Source organism: Saccostrea cucullata, unplaced genomic scaffold (assembly GCF_032062105.1).
Source record: "Saccostrea cucullata isolate Sc308-1 unplaced genomic scaffold, CSIRO_AGI_Scuc_v1 ctg2847, whole genome shotgun sequence".
Taxonomy (NCBI): Eukaryota; Metazoa; Mollusca; class Bivalvia; order Ostreida; family Ostreidae; genus Saccostrea; species Saccostrea cuccullata.
The window spans coordinates 106,450-128,212 of record NW_026918180.1 but is presented as its reverse complement, the minus strand read 5'-3'; the positions used below and the strand labels follow the sequence as shown (position 1 = coordinate 128,212).

The 21,763-nt window shown below is 33.7% G+C and overlaps 3 protein-coding genes across 3 annotated transcripts; 2 read left to right on the top strand and 1 right to left on the bottom strand.

Annotated features, from left to right (window-relative positions):
* The first annotated feature begins 1,166 nt into the window (after positions 1 to 1,166).
* On the top strand, positions 1,167 to 6,975 carry LOC134258835 (tyramine beta-hydroxylase-like). The gene is made up of 9 exons (XM_062741427.1): positions 1,167 to 1,354; positions 2,207 to 2,396; positions 2,694 to 2,826; positions 3,056 to 3,148; positions 3,292 to 3,471; positions 3,556 to 3,710; positions 5,056 to 5,302; positions 5,793 to 5,889; positions 6,302 to 6,975. The coding sequence occupies exons 1-9, from the start codon at positions 1,341 to 1,343 to the stop codon at positions 6,906 to 6,908; spliced, it is 1,716 nt and encodes a 571-aa protein (XP_062597411.1). The 5' UTR covers positions 1,167 to 1,340; the 3' UTR covers positions 6,909 to 6,975.
* A 1,725-nt stretch (positions 6,976 to 8,700) lies between these two features.
* LOC134258884 (probable methyltransferase-like protein 25) lies at positions 8,701 to 19,328 on the top strand. Its single transcript, XM_062741478.1, has 11 exons — positions 8,701 to 8,868; positions 11,993 to 12,155; positions 15,967 to 16,032; positions 16,179 to 16,400; positions 16,596 to 16,698; positions 16,800 to 17,183; positions 17,354 to 17,462; positions 17,576 to 17,667; positions 17,772 to 17,885; positions 17,971 to 18,050; positions 19,163 to 19,328. The coding sequence occupies exons 2-11, from the start codon at positions 12,033 to 12,035 to the stop codon at positions 19,319 to 19,321; spliced, it is 1,452 nt and encodes a 483-aa protein (XP_062597462.1). The 5' UTR covers positions 8,701 to 8,868; positions 11,993 to 12,032; the 3' UTR covers positions 19,322 to 19,328.
* Positions 12,580 to 15,422, bottom strand: LOC134258826 (uncharacterized). Its single transcript, XM_062741413.1, has 2 exons — positions 14,974 to 15,422; positions 12,580 to 13,034 (listed from the first exon to the last, which is right to left on the bottom strand). Exons 1-2 carry the CDS (start codon positions 15,392 to 15,394, stop codon positions 12,664 to 12,666), a joined length of 792 nt encoding a protein of 263 aa, XP_062597397.1. The 5' UTR covers positions 15,395 to 15,422; the 3' UTR covers positions 12,580 to 12,663.
* Positions 19,329 to 21,763: the final 2,435 nt, after the last annotated feature.

The following is a 21,763-nucleotide window of genomic DNA, read 5'->3' as shown; positions in this document are numbered from 1 at the left end:
GCAACGTTTAAATTTCACTATATATGCTTGAGAACTTTGCAAAAAATGCCATCAATATGCATATGTATATTTGTATGAATTCACTCTGAAAATAAATATGCACACATGTATTTCTTTTTGTTATAAAACCATCTACTCTATCTTCCTTTCCATGTATGTTTTCAATTTTGAATTAACTGGATGGCATGTTCATGTAATAAACAAATTACAGTTTGATCTTCTTTTTTTTTATTCTCACTCAGAAAATTAAAAATTTACAACATGTCACATCCCAACAATCAGAAATCATATTTAAACGAAGTTTATAGAAGTGGGAACGAATGAGGCTAAAATATCAAACCTGTCACAAACAGTATGATACAGGATATTGGTGTCTCGGGCTTATACAGGATATTGGTGTCTCAGGCTGATACAGGATATTGGTGTCTCGGGCTGATACAGGATGTGATATGGAAAAGGGTATGTTTTATTCTCTCTAGTATATAATTTTAACATACAAAACTTGGATGGATAATAAACCCCTCTGTAGCCTCAGCATATGAGGTCACTTAACAGATTCTGACCGAATAAGTTGAACATGGAATTTTCATTTATATTCATTTATTAACTAATATAAACACTGATAATCCATTATATGTAAAAAATAATTCACAAGAAAAGCACTGTTTGTTCAAAATTTCATCTTCATTTGACCTATAGTTACCATCATGCTCATGCCGTGAGGTGGACAGATGGAGGTTGGTCAGTTAAAAAATAGTGCACATTTGGATTGCCAATTAACATGTTTTGCTAAGGCAGAATCTAGATGTCTCAGATTTATTAGTAAGTGAAGCTTTCTGGTCAGCATAGCTTTTAAAATATTACCTGAAAGGTTTTATTAAATCATATGGCTTTTATTGAGAGTGACCACCCATTGCAAATTGCGGCATCAGGGCATACTTGACACGCATTCAGAATAAATAACTGTAAAGATACAGAACGCTGAACAAAATGTGGTCATCTACTCCATACATTATTTTCACTATCATAAAAATATCATTTGAATGAGCTCTCATCTGGAATTGGTCGATGATATCTGCATTATGTTCAACAAGATTTTTATCTGAAAATAATTAGCAACCAACAAGGATATTTGGAAATAAGTTACAAAACCTTAGGTTACCTAACGTATACTTATCCATTTCCTTCTTATATGTTACGGATGTAAATGACAGGCCTTTACTTTAGGAATAAAACAAAATAAATACAGTTATAGGCGGCTGATATAAATGCAGGCAAACATAGTATATGATATTATAAATGCATGTACAATTTGAATTGAAAATTTAGAGAGATTTAAAATGTGGAATTTATGGTAAGTGGTTTATACTCCTCATATTAGTTTTACTTAACACATACTAGTAATTAAAATGTTTCAGAGTCAAAAGATTCTCGCAAACCATGTTGACCACTTAAGGTCATACGCAACGTAGTTTGAACTTAATTTGGCTGTTCCCCGGAGTTGAAGAGTTCCACTAAATGAAGGACCTGTGTGCAATACTTTTAATGTCTATATATGGATTTGTACACCTCTTCTGAAACAAATTTTGATGGAAAAAAATCCGGAATTTAAGTTTCGTACTTTTGTATTTTTTCTTTGAATAATGCAACATTTTCATAATTTGATATCTTCCAAAAACCCCTGGTAATGCATGCTGATATTTTGTCTATGAACATCTGAAAAAGTATCAGTAGGTAAAGTACCTTGCATATGCCCTTAATTTAAAATAAAATACTGTTTATATCATGATATTATCACCGACTATGCACATTTTAATTTGATTTTGGTTAAATTAAGACGTATAATTAGACATTTTTCAGTTATCCTTCCCGGATCATTGTTATGCAATACATGAGGATATTAGTAAGAGACTTTTCATTACAAATATACCGCATTTTACCCGTTTGTCATCATGACAATGAGTGTACATGTACTATATAGTATATGCCATAAAGTGTGGCGATTTATCACACATACAGGTTTATGTTTAAAATTAAAATTTACCTTAAATTATCTTCGGCTTTCTGTCCGATTCTGGTTCTCGGACTGAAACAGAACGCAGAGCATAAAGCAAACTGAAATTCTTGAAGAAACATTTTTTTAACCTTGAGAAAAGATACTAGCTTTATATGCTTTGCTTCTTTCATCTTGAATATTTTATTGCAGTACCTTTCTCTTTTTGTTGGTTATCAGTTGTGCTGATGGTTTTGGTTCGTTTCGAGATAAAATTCCAAATGGTCGAAATGTACCCCATCCTTGTGATCCGACAACAATATGGCAAGGTGTGGGACACGAGGCACGGGGAGGAGGAGGCCAACGAAATCCATTCGGACTGAACTTCAACAGGGAAGCAAATGTAAGTATGAGAACTCTTAGGTTGACACATTATAGTCAGTTAAACTGCAAAGTGGTACAGCGAACTGATTTTTTTACTACTTTTTTTCTTCCCAATTTGATCATCTATTTGGCAGTTTATGTTAAAAATGAATTCAATATATCCTGTATATGGGAACTTTTTTAGGGGATACCAATCTAATTAAAACTGTATCTTTGATCCGCTCCAAATACTAGTACATCTGTACACTAATTGGAGCGGATCAAAAAATAATTTTATGAGATTTGGGAGTGATATTTTCTTCTTTTCCTACTCAAGACATGGACTTCTACACTTTGTCGTATGGATTCAGATGGCGATGGTAAGACCAATGGACAAGAATTAGGAGATCCGGATTGTGAGTGGACACCAAATAACGTACCAAAATCTGTAGTGGGCCTGTCGCATCCTGGTAAGTCTAGGAAAACTGAAAGTATTGAAGGTGGTTTATTTGATTTAAAAATGCCACGTGCATAGAAGGGGTAAAAAGGAGCATATGTTAAAAAAGATCTATATTATAAAGTTTTTAGAGGTATCCTCTCATCGAGCAGAATATACGAACCAAAAACACATTTATCTTAACCTCTCATTAAAAACAGAATTTAGAAGTAAAATTTAGTAAATTTAATTGTTATTACTAGGTGTATGTGAACCTCTTGGTGACCCAAAATGCGCAGGAAAGAACAATTTTCTGCAATGTAACGACCTTTCCTTTAACTGTGATATGGAAAAAGGTTTGTAATCCAATGTATGAATGAATTTTATTCACTATTCGAAAAAATAATTAACATAATAAACTAAACTGTTCGTTAATAAAACTTAAAATATGTGAAAGTTTTTAACATGTTATTCCTGTACAATTGTTCTCTTCATTCAGATACGATTAACCAAACATTGAAATTTCCAACAACCATGGTGCCAGCAACGGAAACAAATTATTTCTGCATGACCTTTGACCTCCTAACAGATGGAGATTACCATCTTATTGCTTCAGAGCCATTGATTGACAATGCTGATGTGTTACATCACATGATTTTATACGGGTGCAAAGATACAGGTGGGTGTTTTTTTCACTTAGATTTGAAAAGTCCTTCTCTCTCCCCTCTCTCTCTAATCAAATCTATCTATATTTCCATTCCAGTGAACGCGACATCTACTCCCGAGAGCTGTGGAATGGCCAAGGAAAACTGCAATGATATGATAGCGCTCTGGGCTTTAGGATTTACTGGTGAATGCCTTCATAAAGATACTGGTTTCAGGATTGGAATTAATGGAATCAAGAAAGCTACGTTAGAGGTAAATTAAAGGAACAATATACATGCACATGCTAATATTTTTTTTTATTTTTTGATAACATCTTACTGAAATTCAAAATAAACAAGAGGCAGAGGGGCCACATCGCTCACCTGAGCAACTAGCTAGGTAAAAGCAAAAATCAGTTTAGTATTGAAAAAAATTAAATATAAAAGTGGGTTCGAGAGGGTGTATTTGAACAAACTTAAATCTACATTACTTTTTTATGCTTTTATATTGATGATCAATCATGGTTTTCTTGTTCTTGTGAAGAATTTTAACAATTTATCCGATGTATTCCTACATAAAACATTGATCACCCATTATGGTCCCACTCTACCCCAGGGGTCATAATTTGAACAAACTTGAAACTACACTATCCTATCCAAGGATGCTTCCATAGAAATATGAATAATCACACCTTTGCTGTTATCGAGAAGAAGAATTTTGAATATTTTTTCTATGTTATCCTTCTTAAAACTTTGATAATCTATTATGACCCCAGGGATTATGACTTGAACAACTGGAATCTACACTACCTGAGGATGCTTTCATATTACTATGGCTTTGATGTTCTTGAGAAGAAGATTTTTGAAGATTTATTTCTTTGTATTGCTATGTTAAACTTTGATACCCCATTGTGTCCCCACCAAACCCCCTGGGGTCATGATTTGAACAAACTTGAATCTACACTACCAGAGGATGCTTCCATATAACTATGACCAATCAAGGCTTTGCTGTTCTTGAAGAGAAGATTTGAACAGACTTGAATTCCCTTTACCCAAGAATACTATGTGACAAGTTTGGTTGAAATTGGTCCATTGGTTCTTGAAAAGAAGATGAAAATGTAAAAAGTTTACGACGACGACAGACAACGGACAAATTTTGATCAGAAATCTCACTAGAGTCTTCGGCACAGGTGAGCTTAAAAGGAAAAATAAACTATATCAAACCTTTAAGTATCAAATATAAGTACATATATTTGATTAAAACAAATGAGTAATAAAAAAGATTTTTTGAAAAGTTCTTAACCTAGGTTAGAAAGAAAGACCACATCTTAAATCGTTTACTGCCGGGATTGATATCGATTAATGTTTTTACACTTAACTCTTTATAGCCTGTGTAAGGAGCATCATCAAGTATTCATGCATATTTGAACACTAATGTTCGTTGAAGAATCACTTCACTTTTAAAAAGACTTAAAATTATTGATAATTTTCACTATTAATAATTTAACAAATTGTGAACACCTCTTATATCCATCAAATACTAGTTTTAGTGACATGACACCTTCTCTGAAAAACCCAGCGAGGTATCTGTCCATTTTAGACAGTTCTATTTTTTTCAGATTCACTGGAATAACCCTGAGAAAAGGACAGACTATATGGATGGATCTGGCATGTATTTATTCCTCACAAAGTCAAGAAGAGTCCATGACGCGGGGATTCTGATGGTTGGACAGAATTACATTCAAATTCCCCCACGCTCCCCTCGAGTTGTGGTGACAGCGAACTGTTCCCGTGCCGACACTTCACGATTTATAGTAAATGGACCAGTCTACTTCACCCGTGCACTGAATCATATGCATTACTTAGGTATTTTTTGTTCTATTATCCTATATTCAGAAAAATTTTTTTTTAAGATTTTTAGTATAATATTAAAGTATAATGTTTAAAGAATGTTCCTCTTTCGCGATAACCGGTATACTGATCATTCTGTGTCCATTACCAACATACCTCTAAACTTACATCAAATATAGTGGCTAGAACATTTACATGAATAGAAATTTCTTCCAGCGATGGGACATGATGACATATTTGTTTTAAATAAAATGCAGGCCGAAATGTTTTTCAGAAATGTTTCCTTTTTCATACAATTCCTTATTTTGCCCCCTCCCAAATCATTTTATTGAAACTTCCTGGTATATTGCTAATATATTTTGTTTTATTTTCAAAGTCAAGGATAGAGGTTCAAACCGCTTACTAGTATCTTTATTACATATAATTTACACAATAAGCAGATAAGTAAAACGTCATAAAGTATATAAATTTATATGTATATCTATTATCTACTTGCGCATTTCAGGAAGAGAAATGAGGTTGGAACATTACAGGGAAGGAAATAAGTTGCGGGACCTAACTTATGAAACCGACTACAGTTATGATAGTCCTAAAACATTCGAGTCAGACATGAATACTTTTTATTTCAAGAAAGACAAATTTTTCTTGTTTTTAAAGAGCAAATTACTTTTACAATTTCTGTTAAAAATTGGAGCCCACGGTAATGCCCATCTAGAAGTTCAATTCAGTGAGTAGAATACTCCAATGCTAGGTCCGAAAGTATTTAATAGTCCAATTGGTTGTTTTATTGAATATAAGTAACCAATATCTTAACATTACTCATTCTATCTTCTTGTATATTTTTGCATAATATTATACTTTATTCAAAGACTCTCTTTAGATGAGGTATAAATCATATTTGGCCAATACTAGTATCTAATTAATACGTCTTAACTGATCAAAAATGTGCCCGTTGAGTTCAGGCTTTGAAAAAAAAAAATATTTTAAGATTCAACTTTCTATTTAACTTTGCAGATTTTCAACACCTGTCGAGTTCAGACCCGGCGACGAGATAATCACGAGATGTGTCTATTCTTCTACGAGCAGAAACAAGACTGTTTACAAAGGTGACGCAACAAATGACGAAATGTGTTTCGGATTTCTCACCTATCACCCAAAAGAAAGCCTCACTGTGACCAGATGTACACAGTGGCAAGACATAAGCGAGAATGCTCTATATTCTTATGGAGATAGAGTCCGAGTTGTGAATGGTTGTAATGTTACGGCGTTTAATGATGATAACCATCCTGTTACGGCCTCTTTTATAAAGACCGTCCTCGAAAACTGCGAAATGCTCACCGGGTGCACATCAGAATGCCGTAGATTTTTACCAGAAGCAATGAAAAATCCATGTGTAAATGGCAGTATGGGGGCTTATTACCGGGATTTAGCCGTGGAACGTAGCTGGAATTCACGTTTTGCTTTGTTTACAGCTCTCGATTCCTGTAACACGGAGATTGCACAAGAAACTTGCCAGTCTAATTGTTTGGAATCTTGTGAGACGTTCAGTAACGCAGTCAGCAAAGCAACGTCAGCAACACTCATGATTTCAATCTTGATCACCATCATTTATTGTTTCTAAGAATTGAAATATTTTTTTATCAGGGACGTAAGTTGAGGATAGCTAGCACTCACCCTTTTGCAATATAATAACACACCCATAATATGCATGTTGTGCAAGAACGAAGCCAATGTATATTTATCTTATTGTAAAAAAGAATGAAAAATTGCACTGCATTATACATCCTGACCATTCCATTTATAGTTAATGAAAGTCAGAATTCTAGGGAAAAAACAAAACTGACTATTAGTCTTTACACCTTTCCGAGGACACCGAAAATAATGCTGGAAAGGGTAACCAGCCACCACGTTTCCATATGATTGCAATAACAATGTCAATATATAGAGTGGGGAATCTTTCAAGACCACAGTGTAACAAATGTGAATGTAAAAAGACTTTAAAAATCACAGAAATTTGAGCGGCAAGTATAGTCATGGACATTGGTATATTACAAAAGACCTAATATGCATGATGTCTCTATTTCAGTCAAATGACTTCTGTCACAGTCAGGTCTCCATCACTTGTACAGCAAAGAATCTGGGTTGATTAGGCGAGTCATATGCCTACGCAAAGGCAGGTAAAATATTGATTAAAAAATTCTTGCAAATTCAACTTTTTGTTAAATTTGGGAGTTATTTATAACCATATGCATACAGTAAAGATTAAACCTGAATCAAATGACTTACAAATTGATTGTAATTAACACACCAAAATGGTAACACGCCTTAAAAACTATAAAAATGATAGAAATGGAATGTTAAAACTGTGTTTTTTATATAGAGTGGGTCTTCGTACCATTTTTTCGTAAACAAATATTGAAAGGGTGTGGAAGGATGTATCTCTCACCATTTTCAAAAAAATGGTACGAAGACCCACTCTATATAAAAAAGTTAGTTTAGCTACTTAAAATTCGGAGCATATTCTCAAAAACTCCAAGTCTAATTGTGCGTATACATAATTATAGAACTGTTTGCTATTTAAAGGGCACTGTATGTGCGACTTCGTGGCTCAGTAGTCATAGCGGTGGTGTTGAAGTACCTAGTTATTTGTCGCGAGTGTTCGAATCACGATTTTTTAAGTTCAGGTTGAAATTTACATAGATATATTTTTTCACTGAAAACAAAATGAATAGATAAGATGATGAATTTATTTACGGCCAATTAATATATTTCCTTTAATAAACAAGTTTTCAAGATACATGTGTATATAATATTTTGAATGCATTCAGTTCAAGACTACATAACACGATTGAAATGTATATAATCATTGGTAGACCAGCACGATATGGCTATTCTGCATGCAAAAACAGTTAAAAGGAAAGGTAAAGCGTGCCATTTCCAACCCTCTGAAAACATATATGATAGAACAATTAACACGCAGTATGAAAAGCATCACGTTAAAAAATATTGTAGCAGTAACTGCAAGGTCTAAAGATATAGAAATTGTCATCTGGACAGTACTATACAAAGTTTAAATGTTTAGGTAAATCGTATCGTACAACTATAAAATTTCCGATATGCTTACAGAGCGAAAAAATCCGTGTGGGCATATGACTCGCCTAATCCACCCAGATTCTTTCCTTTAATTTGTTCCTTTGAAAGCTTGATTATGGAATTATTGATATTGCCAAACATAAGATTTTCTGTCATATAAGAGCGTTAAGACACTAGGGATAAATAACTTATTTTAAAAAAGAGAACAGGTAAACTGATAGATGGTGGTTTGCATTAGAGCGAATTATCAATGGAACGAATTACTATTTAACCAAGGCAAAATGAAAGTAGATTTCAAATCAAAATAGAAACCGAAATGTGACTATAATCGCAAATTTATTTGTGGTTTTAAATTGAATTAATTAAATTAAGAAGTTCTTAGCGTATATACGACAATTCTGAGACATGTATGTGATTGAATTTAACGTATATACATGTAGACGCAATTAAGCAGATATGTATGCATGTACAGAAAACTAGGACAGAAGGTAAGATTTGCATTTGGGTTAGGCTAATCTGTTAATATTTTAAAGTTTGGTTGGTCTTTTGGTTATATTTTCATTGTTTGTTCTTTTATGAGGAAAACAAATCTGATATTCCGATTCAGAAAGTCAAATTAATACTGTTTCTAACTTTCTCAATAATGTTGAACAATATACAGTGTACACTTATCCACTGGTTGTGAGTTAATCCGAGATTCCTCTGACTCTAACCCCCGCTTTTATATTATGACTTGTGCGGGGGAGAGTCAGAGCGGACTCCATATTGAAAACTGGGAATTTGGCGAAACTAACTGGTGTCGCGACTCTGCCTACCTTTTACAACTTTATTTCGCGGAGCTAACTCCCGAGACGCGAGAAATCAGTAAAATGATTATTATTCTACTTGTTAATCGTCATTACAATGATGCTACCGCCGTTTAAACGGTCCTATCACCGACAAATAAAGCATCACTTGAATAAGGTCGCCTCCTCGCCATTTGACTTCTTTGCGCATGACGTCACACACAAATACACAAACAAAACTATCACGTGAAAATATCATGTTTGGTGTTAATGCTGTTTTTAACCTGAATTTTAGCATAGAAGTCGTTTTTGACAGTTGCTTTCCTTATATATAAATAAATGAAACATCATTATATTGTTTTATGTATTTTTTCACAACACTTTCACATTTTTCCGAAAGGTCCACACGTGTTTTGAGCACGTGTTACTTTGGAATTTTGTGTATTTGTGTGCTGACGTCATGCGCAAAGAAGTCGAATGGCGAGGGGGCGACCTAATTCAAGTGATGCTTTATTTGTCGGTGATAGGACCGTTTAAACGGCGGTAGCATCATTGTAATGACGATTAACAAGTAGAATAATAATCATTTTACTGATTTCTCGCGTCTCGGGAGTTAGCTCCGCGAAATAAAGTTGTAAAAGGTAGGCAAAGTCGCGACACCAGTTAGTTTCGCCAAATTCCCAGTTTTCAATATGGAGTCCGCTCTGACTCTCCCCCGCACAAGTCATAATATAAAAGCGGGGGTTAGAGTCAGAGGAATCTCGGATTAGTTGTGAGTGGGATAGCTCTTTTATCAAACCCGCGACAGAGAACTATTCCCCGAGGGCTTGCCCGAGGGGAATAGTCCCTGTCAAGGATTTGTTAAAAGAGCTATCCCACTCACAACCAGTGGATAAGCGTTTTATAATACTGATGTATAATATAATTTCTAAGGTTTGAATTTTTTGGAGTTAGATAATACTTCAAGAATAATCTGAAATCCTGATGACTTCACAATGCTAGTGGAGTTTTATGACATCATCATCAGTCTATAGATTTATCGCTGGAAATCAAAATTGGCAGCAAAAATTGCATGAAAATTTTCCGAGGGTGGATAGCAAAAACTATACCCCGGGGTATAGCTTTACTATGCGTGGACTATAAAAGGTAGTTATTTTACCTTCTGAACTCTATATCGGAAACATTTTAACAGAATAATAAACATTGAAAAGGCCCAGTCCAATTTAAAGACTATTTATACCTAGGTATCTATTAAAAGCCACGTAGGTATTTAAACCTACCAAAAGTAGCTATTCTTACTTACTTTCTGCTTTACTTGCATTTTGTGGTCAAACGCAGGAACGGCGCAACATAGTGAGCTCCAAATTTCTTGACAAAGTCACGGTGATGATGGATATAACAAAAATTTGGCCAAAAAATTACTTCGTATATTATCAATTTTGCGTAGAAACTAATGTAAAATTGCCAATTCAGAAAGTAATCATTTTTGGACCAAAATTTTGTTGTATTCATCATCAGTGTGACTGTATCAAAATATGGTATTCATCATGTTGCGCCTTTTGGTCTTTTGGCCACAAAATGCAAATAATACAAAAAGTAGGTAAAAATAGCTACTTTGGGTAGGTTTAAATACGTAGGTACTATTAATAGCTACGTTATCTCAGTTTGAATGGTTTTAAGGTCATATGCAACGTAGTTTGAACTTTTTAGTCTTTTTCAATGGAGTTGAAGAGTTCCAATTCTTGAAGGAACTGTGTGGTAATGCATGCTAATTTTTTTGTCTATGAACATCTGATGACCTTATAAGCTTAGATTAAGAATATCGTGAAAAATTATCAGTTGGTAACTAGCTGCAATAATGTAGCCCTCTCCTTTTGGGGGGGGGGGGGGGCAACAACTCCTTAGAATCTCCGTAATGGTGCAGAGCGGGAGCACGGATTTCGGCTTAAATTGTTAGTAAACGGCTATTTTATTTATATGTCTTACCTGGACTTCCAAAATGTAGTTATCCCAGACATAAATCGATCCAAAAATATACAGAACAATCCATATATCAGTATTTTTCGTGTATGTCAACATCACAACTTAAATTTATCCGCCATGTTTACTGACCTTGACAGATTTTATTTCGGGACAGCCAATGAGATTAAGGATCTATAGGGAGTGGATTTCTTTGGAATTACCTTATTTTAAGCTTAAATATCGGTGTTTACAAAAAAATGAATCATGGAATGATTTTATTTATCGATGTTAAGTGTTACTATTCATCACAATATATAAACATCGACACTTGCTTTATTGAGTTGTTCTAAATTTCAAGCGCAAGTCTCACTACGTCACGCGTGAACTGTCATGGCTGCTGAAGTAAATGCATAGATTTATTTTACATGGTTTTCGCGTTTAACGAGCTTTGATGTCGACAGTGAATAAAAATTTCGTCTTATTAGAAGTAAGTTGGTTGTGAAAACAATTTATTCTGCCTGCAGTCGCCAGTATTTACAAAATATTTTTGCACCATTACGGAGATGCTGTGGAATTGTAGCCCTCTCCAGAAAATAACAGATAAAAAAAATCGGAGAGGGCTACATTATTGCAGCTGGTTGGTAACGTGCGTTTTGTATGTCCTTAACTGCATTAAAAAGTGAATAAGTATCTTACAAACTTACACAAGATTATACATCATAGAGACAATATCTGTCGGCTATACCAAAATGGCCAATGTTAACTTATTACTTTTATCCCTGCCAATTTTACCGATTTATTACGCGTTGTTAAATTGTCTAAGAAATGCACCTACATCAAAATTGATTGTTGGCTATTTTCACAGGTTCATAGGCCAGGTAGGCCACTAGAAATGCGTGAATAAAATGGAAGAACTATCATTCTGTAACAAAAGACTTGTGGAAATCCTGGTCGATAACCAGTGGATGTATAACTTTCAAGTAACAAGATTCTTTATTGAGGAACCCTGGAAGTCACTTCCTCCTGAGGTATGGATTAGTGAGATTTTAGATAAATTATTTTGCATTTCTTTTTTCTATCATCCAAAACGGGTATTTACCTGGCATTTTCTCCCTTTTAAAAAACATATTGCATGTATATACCAGAAATGAGCAGCTAGAATTTGTCAACAGGGTTGTAAGAAAGTATTTCAGTCAAGTTTATAATCCTTTTCGGTTCTGGTGAATGATGCTCATTTTGCAAATACTTCACCAAGACATCAAACTTAGTCGAAAGTGCTGTCATTGCATATTCTATTAAAATGGTACATCTTTTGCAGTTAAAGGTTGATTTCATTAAAATTAAATAATTGTAAAAATATATTAAATGTTTCAAAGGGAATAACAATCAAACATTAATTTTGTGAAAGAAAAATTAACATGTTGCTATAACCAAACTTTATTCCTTGCTTGATTTTCAAAAGAAAATACATAAAATTTTAATTGATCTGACTTGAAGCAGTCTATAACAATTTTTAAAAGTGAATCAACGTCAGAGCTACATTTTCCATACAGAAAATATGGACGTGTCGGTGTGATTAATGTCGTTGGAATCCTGAATCCACACTTTATCTCCCACACGAAGCTGGACATATATCTGACAAACCTGAAGTATAGTCTGTCCAACCGCAAAGCAGCCTGGCTGGAGCGTGTTGTTCACCACGAAAGGCGACATATTTCTGATTGTGTGAGGAACTATTCCATCTGTCATGCGCAGTGTGTACATCCCGTCTTCCGGGACTGTGTATATTCCTGTGGCGCTGTCATAGCTTGGCGGAACATTGATGGAGATGTTTGAAAATATGACAGTTTTGTGCTGTAGCATATTTCCTGGGGCGCCATAAGCCGAAAACACCACATTGTGATTTGCTTGAGAAAGTGAAAGTAAAATACGTTGATTAAGTAAAAATTAAACTTTTCATAGACATTGTAAGCAGATATAAAAATAAACCAATTCAAGAGTGGGAAGGATCAAATTTAACAGTGATTGATTTAAGAAAAGGTTCCACACCTCCTAGTCTATGTACATTGTAAAACATCGAACATTGAATCTAAACACAAACTCTAGATGTGGGTTAACAAACCTTCGTCAAAGACATAAATACTAGTATACATGTACCGGGGGTATACATTCAAAAAATACATAAAATTATTACAAGATTATAGATTAACACATTTTCGTAAACATAAACATTTATTTTCTTGAAGTGTGAAGTTTCATTCCATTTGATTAAATAGAACTCATGTTAGCCAAAATTTAAACCAACATGTTTTGTTACCACGGAGCACGGTTAACCAACATTGTAGCGTCAAAGACAACGTTGAGAAAGTTTGTCAAAATTATAGTAATTTTTTTAAATTTCAAACACAGTTTGTAGCGTCTTCTCCATTCAAAAAACATATCCATAACACTTAACACCTAGTTTGCGAACAATTGTACAAATATAGCTTGAATAAGAATGTCATTGTTTTCAAATTCTTTAATTTACCATGTAACTCTATTAATTCTGCAACAGTGAAGCACACATTACGTTCAGTGACGTTTCGAACTCTTTCGACAATATTTTTAACTTTAACCTGTTTCTTTGAAGACAATCCATCGTCAGATTCAAACTCGCCACCACTCAAAAATTGTATTTTCCATTTAATACAAATACACAGATTATTTTTCATACAGATCCTGGTTTATACGGATTTTTTTAGCTTGTAGAAGAAGTTTCCCAAATGTACAGTACAATTTTATTGATACTTGCTGCTCCGTGACGTCCTCTAACGTTATGGTTTTTGGCTTTTTTGAATCAAGTCCATATGTATTTAGATACTGATATCTTTAAAATGGAGCGACATATTACATAACCTGATTTGATTTTAATTAATACAGCAATACTTTATTCAAACATGTAAATTTTATTTCGTTTCAGCTCCATTTATTAGAGGTATTGCTATAAATACTATAAAGTGAAAATTAGTAAATTACTCAATTTTGACGGTGCTCCGTGACCACTTTTTTGCTGTTCTAAATCCTTGGTAATTTTAATAAATATGAAGATACATTCCAACTTTTTTGCTCAAATTATTTGAATCTGTTGTTAAAAAATTTGTACCAAATTTGGATATAATATGACATTAAATAAAAAAGTTAGGACAAAAGTCTACGAACTTTTTGAATGACCCTCGTACATGTATAACATTTGCCCAAAACTATTCTAAGCTATGATATCTCAACGAAGTTCCAATGAGATTTTAGTTTTGTAAATATATGCATTTGTGTATCTTGTCTGCCTGTGTTAAACTTTTGGAGAAGGTCTGTATATGTTGATGCAGGACAAAAGTGTTTTCTTATATTGTTCTTCAAAGGCTACTGTAACCTTATATATCCAGATGAATAACCAGCTCTATCTTTATTGTATTTACCAAAATTGATACTTAGATTAATCATAATTTGGATGTTGCATCTGATCTACCTGTATTTTATCAAGATTAAAGGACACATTTAATGTTTTGCGATAACGCTATTCCATAATTTTATTGTTAGCTCCATCTTGAACAATTTGAATGGGCGATATATAACAATTCCTTTCTTCATATGGTATAGTCAGCAGAGTAACTAATGCAAATTAGTCATTTCTTAATTGTTTGTACATTCATTTAAAATAAAATGTAATCTCACTCAGAGTTATTCTGTAAGCTGATTCTTTAAAGATAATTAACAGACCCTTCCCATTCTGAATGCGAATACAAATCATGGATCTGTTAATGATAATTCATAACATAGTTTAGCTTAATCATAACATATTTTTATACTTACAGAGTGTTAGCTTAACATTAAATTCACTGGAAATATTTTGAAATTCTTTCTGTATTCGTTGTTCAAAAACTCTCTGTTCCGTCTGGATAAAAAGAAAAGAGTTGTTTGTGGCTTTTTCCACAACCAGGAGATCTGCGTTAAATTTGTTTACATCACTTTTTAATTGCTGCTCAAGGTGCTTGGTCTTAGAATCCAGTGACGTCACCGTTCTTTGCAATTGATCGTTCTGTGACGTCAGAGAGGCCACTTTGGACTTCAGTTCATTTATTTCCACCTGCATATCATGGGACATTGTTCTGTAATTCGACATTTCATTGAGAAGAAAAGTCAACATCTGGGAGTCCACTGCTTGTGAGAACTTAATAAAAGTCACTACCATTACTATCTGGCATATAAGAACTCTTCTCATTGTCCCCGCCATGAATTTTCCTTTTAGAACAAGTTCTTTGCTTATCTGATATATTTTCCCGCAAAAAGTCGTACAAATACCAAGTGGTCCCTATACACTGAGTTTTTACCCTACTTAGACGAAACGCTTTTTCAAAAAGACAAATCTTGGTGTCCTTTCTGAAATCAAAAAGTAGCAAAATATCTTGTTACCCTCACAATAAAGGTATGGTTTAATAGATAACCTTCAAAATGTAACCCTTATAATTCTCTGGTATATTTAGTCTGTTTATCTTCTGGAGATCAAATAATGACAATTTAATGCAACGTATGCTTGGATTTAGAACTATGTCTTGGAATTAAATCGATTTAGTTTCTTCATTGTTATTTTTTTTTTACATTAATGATTTTTCCCCTTATTCCATATAGTTATTCTAAAATTTTACCCTGTACATAATTAAGAGAAAGATAAGTCCGATGTCTAATTGAATTTATTATAGATTTTTATAACTCCAGTTTAAAATGCATGATTCGTAAAGTTTTCAACATAATTGCTGACTTATTACTTTGCGTATTAATCAAATATATTCTTTCTTTTTTAATCAGTGGAGGGAAGACTTATTGAATCTTACGACGGAAGAACTAAATTCACTCCCTTTTGGATACGTGCAGGTTTGTATATTTCTAATTGAGCGTTTCTCTTTCACTCAAGTGTAGATCTGTTTAATAAAAAAATATGATTTTAACGTCTCAGAATGCTTATATAAATATATATTTAAATTAAATAATTATATAACATTAATTATATTCATTAAAAGGACGATTGGACTGAAAGTCTACGAAAGTATATATCCTCAGCAACAGAACTCGTGTTGCCAAGGAATCTTTCAGAGGAAATTCAACCATGTACTCTTACTTCTGAACTCAAACGGGGAATGAACCCTAAAAAACAACATGAAGTAAGGCATATGGCAGCTCTTGTTAGTGATATAGCGACCAAGACAGGATGTGACGTAGTGATTGACGTTGGATCCGGTCTGGTAAGAACTTTTGTTAAACAGCAGAACTTATTTTAATAGTTACAGATAGATATAAACTTAAATGGATTTAACAAAACAAGTGTGATGCTTTCTTTGATCAAAAAGAATGACGAATGACGATTTTTGATACATGTATTTTGATGCAAATGATGATAAAATATTGTTAAATGATTAAAAAAAATCTATTTCTGCAAGGGATATCTTGGTCATGTATTGAGCACTGTGTATGGACTTAAAGTAATTGGCTTAGAGAGCAAGTCAACTCATACGTCAGGAGCAGATAAACGTTTGTTTTCAGGTACGTTTGCAGTTAAAATATGTATCATACTACTAAAATGCATGTTCAAAATAAATTTATTCGACCGTAACGAGTTAATTTCTTATGTTTTGTTTTTCCAGAAAATAACGAAAATATCATGAATGTGACTTTTGAGATGAATGACTCTGAAGATAGTTTATCGAATTTTAACACATTAATTAGTTCATGTTTGGAGAAATTTAAAAAAGCAGAACGTGAAAAAGTTCCGGACGATGGAAACTTATCTTCATCTTGGTCGGAAGTGCATTCATTGAACAGTGCAGTTCGTAACTCTAATGAAAATGGAAACGGTGCTGATGTAACCGGAATTGGAGTGGAGAATAGTGAATTAGACACGTGTCTCCTGATTGGACTTCACTGTTGCGGAGATTTGACTCCCGCAATGCTCAGGATGTATTTGGAAGTGACGTTTGTGAAAGGACTTTGTTGTGTTTCCTGCTGCTATCACAGAATGACTAAACATGGTATCTCATCTAGTATTTATTCTTCTTGAATTATAAAACACTGGATGATTTGTAAATTTTGTCTCTTGGATATCAATGTAATCAGAGAGGCCAATTCACAAAGGAATGAGGAAGTGATTTTTCTTACACACCCTCAAATGTAATTACATGTACGATATATTTTTTTCTAGGATCGAAGTATACACATTTCCCAATGAGCAGGGATACCGAAGCCACTTTGTCCAAATTTGATCTCAGACCCACAATTCCCTTTTTAAGACTAGCAGCACAAGAAACTAGGTTTGCTTAAGAAACAGTGATTTTGGTTAAAATTCAGGACATTTGAAATTTGTTCCGTTATTGTGATAAGGATTGGAAGGCAGAGAAATAAAACTTATATGTTTTCACTTAAGGGCTCGTTGGAAAACACTCTCTGAAGATTCACACCAAAGTCATACGAATGCTGTAGCTTATAGAGCACTTCTGGAGCTATGTGCATACAAAGGTGGGTGATTTGAAAAACATAATAATAATATGTAAAGTTTTTGTGTCTAATGTAGGATAATTGTTATCACTGGGTTTAAGTTTATCATTGTCTGTTATTTTCAGAAAATACAGAATGTAACAAGCTTTTTCGAAGAATAGCAACTGCAAAAGATTTCGCTGACTTCGAATCTTACGTAGATAAAATTTTATCACGCTGTGAATTTACTTCCAGACAAGGTAAGAATTTAAACTGTAGGATCACTTGTCTTAATTCAAGGTGTTTTCATTTGATCGATATAACAGTTTGCTTGCTTTCTGACAGGGAAAGAATCCATAAAAGATAAGCTCAATTTGCTGTACGAGGAATACAAAGGAAAATTTCCGTACATAGAGGTTATCACGGTGTGTATATTATTCTTATCTCTCATTATCTTTCGAAATTCTTTGAGTAATGAAATTCAAACTTTTGCAAGTTGGAATACTAAATTTACTGTTAAGCTCCTGTATGCGAAATGCTCAAGTGATTTTTTTTCCTGATTGACATCGGTCAGTCCTACTGTGAGTACTGTCGTTCTTTTGTTAACCGTTTTCACCTCTTTTGAATTCTTCCGATCTATGCAGTTAATTTCAACCAAACTTGCCAAAAAGTATCTTAGCATAAAGGAAATTCTAGATGGATTGAATAGGGAATTTTCCCTTTTGAAGAAAAAATGCGATGCAATGAAAATTAAAAATAAAATAGCCATAAGAGGCAAAGCTTGTGTAAAGGCTTCTTGAAAAATTAAAAGTCCTTGATGGTTTAGTTAGTTTGAGTCCACCGCGAAAAGATAAAAAAAAATCATCGTAAACTTCGCCTTATAATGGGAAACCTGCGATGAATCAAAGTGATATATAAACATCATTTTAATAGTGCAGATTCAAGTTTTCAAATAAAGACCTTTTCCAAGGGGTCAAATGTACAGTAATGTGCAAGTATTCTCCTGTAACTTTGGTACCATATATTAATCAGCATTAAACCCAGGTCTTGGAGTTTGACCTCTATTTGAGAAACTTGAATGTTGATATAATGATACAGGTGCATCAACGTTCCAAATGCATATTCTATGTTGATTAGGAACTGCAGGATATCAATAACTTAAGATATCCGAACGTCAACATAATATAAAACAGTTCCTATAATCTGCAAGATACAGGTATTATACAGGTATTGCAGATTGTAGGCCCTGTACCTACAATTACCTTGTGGAAGAGACACATCATTGAAATACATTTAAATCAGTCATGTTCATTATAGACTGTAGTCTAGACTGACTTACCACAGTTTTGAGATAAATGTAATATGTTTCCTTAATAAGGATAGCCTATTACGTTGAATGCATATATAAACATAGATATACATGTAAGTAGACACGTTGAATTAAAAATCGCCTTCTGTAGAAGGTATTAATGTACATGTAAAAATTTGATTCAGACGAGCGCAGTGTCCTATTGGTCTCTTGTTTAATTTTTTGCAGGTTCTTCAAGTTATACTACAGCCTCTGATAGAAAGATTAATCATTCAAGATCGTGTTTTGTGGCTGCTAGAAAACGGACAAAATGCGTATCTTATGCCTGTGTTTGACGATGCCATATCTCCGCGCAACATTGCTGTATGTTCCATGAAAATAAATTAAATACACAACATAACAGACTTGAATTTTATTTTTCATGAAATCGTTGTCTAAAATGTTAATTATTATGAATTTTAGAAAGATAGATTGAATCACAAATATGAAGCAATGACTGTTTTTCTGTTGATTATGGATGAGACTAAAATTTGGCGCTGGAATATATTAAAGAGACATGGACACAGTTTCAATGATTTTTAAAAACAAATTTTAATGTTTACAATTCCTTACTAAGGCATCATCTAATATTATCAGCAAAAAATTTGAACATCATTTGTTGATTAACAAACGAGATACAAAACTTAAAAATCTTTATAATATTAACAAGGCTTGTGCCTCGTTTTTGTTTACATATACATGTAGAAAGCAATATATTTTTAACAAAACTGAAATTCAGCAACACTAGAAATTGTCTTATCGTATTTAAAATTAATTTCATTATTGAAAATATCTGCTGTGAACGAACCTATTTTAGTATATTAACCTTTGTACACAAAAACATGTTTTACATAATAACAAAGGTTTGGAGCTCTGAATCTGTCTTGTATCTCGACCACGTACATTCAAATTTTTGATGCATGATCATTAGAAATACCTTACTTAAATATTTGTAACAAGACGTGTTTGTGAAACACTATGCGCCCGGCGGCAACAAAGTTCTAAAGAGCAATTTTTAGTTAATGGGTCACAGTCAAAGTCACATGATCATTGTCCTTGGTTTCATTTCAAAGCACTTAATTAGTGGAGTATGCATACCAAATATGAAGTCTCTATCTCCTATGGTTCATAAGTTATGCTGAAATTTCGAAAAAGCTATTTTCAGCATATAGGTTACAGTTAAAGTCACAATGTCATTGACCTTGGCGTTATTTTAAGGAGCTTAATTATCGGAGTATGCATACCAAATATGAAGACTCTATCTCCTATAGTTCAAAAGTTCGAAAAAGCTATTTTTAGCATATAAGTCACAGTCAAGGTCACAAGGTCATTGACCTTTGTGTCAGTTGAAAGTGCTTAATTAGTGGAGTATGCATACTAAATATGAAGTATCTGTGTCTCACGGTTCAAAAGTTATGGCGAAGGTTAAAGTTGACAACAGACAAACAAACAGATAAACAGACAGACAGGACAAAAACAATATATGCCCCGAATAAATTCGGGCGCATAAAAATGGAAAAATAAATTTGAAAATGTTTAGATATAACTGTGTCCATATCCCTTTAATTTGGGAAAGTTAGTACTAATGAAAGGAACAGTATACAAAAACAGTAGAGTCTAAAATCTGGATATTGACCTTCCATCATCTATTTCATCATTAGATGTTTTACTGACTATGTAGACGATATATGTAGGGTAAATGATAAACGAGATGACATCAGCTTTTCCATCACCTGCTTAATTATAAAGTATATCCTTTCTTATATTGCGAAATGAGGGACACCTACAATGCTATTATTAATCAATAGATCAATGTCACAGTAACTTCCAACACAATATGCATGCACATCAGTGCAAATCAAGAAACAACAGTTCAACTGGCTAAAAACCACTAATCAATTACGTTTTTTACTTCAATAACGTCAAATTTTGCTAACTTCTGAGCTTTAGTTCCATCCAAAGAACAATGTTATGAGTGTTAATAAAGTAATATCTTATATAATAACATATTATGTAAATATGATTTATTTGAAATTTTGTCCTCAGAAAATAATACGTCTGATAAAGGTTTCATTGTGTTGACAAGAATTACAACTTCCAGCCCATAAATTGTGAAGTGGAACAGTGAAAAGGCCCCTCATAAAAGTCCCGAGTCCAGACCTGGTCCCCTGCATGGAGGGGGAGAATAACGAGGCAGTCCGAGAGTTCTGATATCAAATGATTGTCTCCCCGACATCCACTTACTCGACTTCTGTTCACGATGAAGGGCGTGGCGTTTGTGATGTTATTGATGCTCAGATCCGTCATGTAGAATACGAACACGCCCTCTGTAGGAGCAGTGAATATACCGGAACTTGAGTTGAATGCGCCTCCTACATTTGTAGAAACATTTGGATACAAAATCCCTTTCAGTTGAAATTGGTTAGCAATGGCTCCTGTTGCAGAAAATGCTACGTTCTTTCCTTGCACTGAAAAAATAAGTAAAATATTTATGTGAATTGATTGTCTCTTTTATCGTCCAATCCGAAATATGGCAAATATATTGGCGACTCTGCGTTAAACAATAATGATCAATCAATTCAATGGTAATTTATGCATGTTTTATTTTGGAGTTCCATTGGGAATGTCGAAATTTAGTAAGTTTAAGTTACACACTGTGAACTGTAAGTCTTGCAATTTTTGGCCTTAGAAATAAAATCATTCTAGGAACAAATTAATTTTAATTATAGAAAGGTACATGTACTTACATGCAAGTTGATCAACTGAACTTTTCGTGAAATTAAGAGCTGA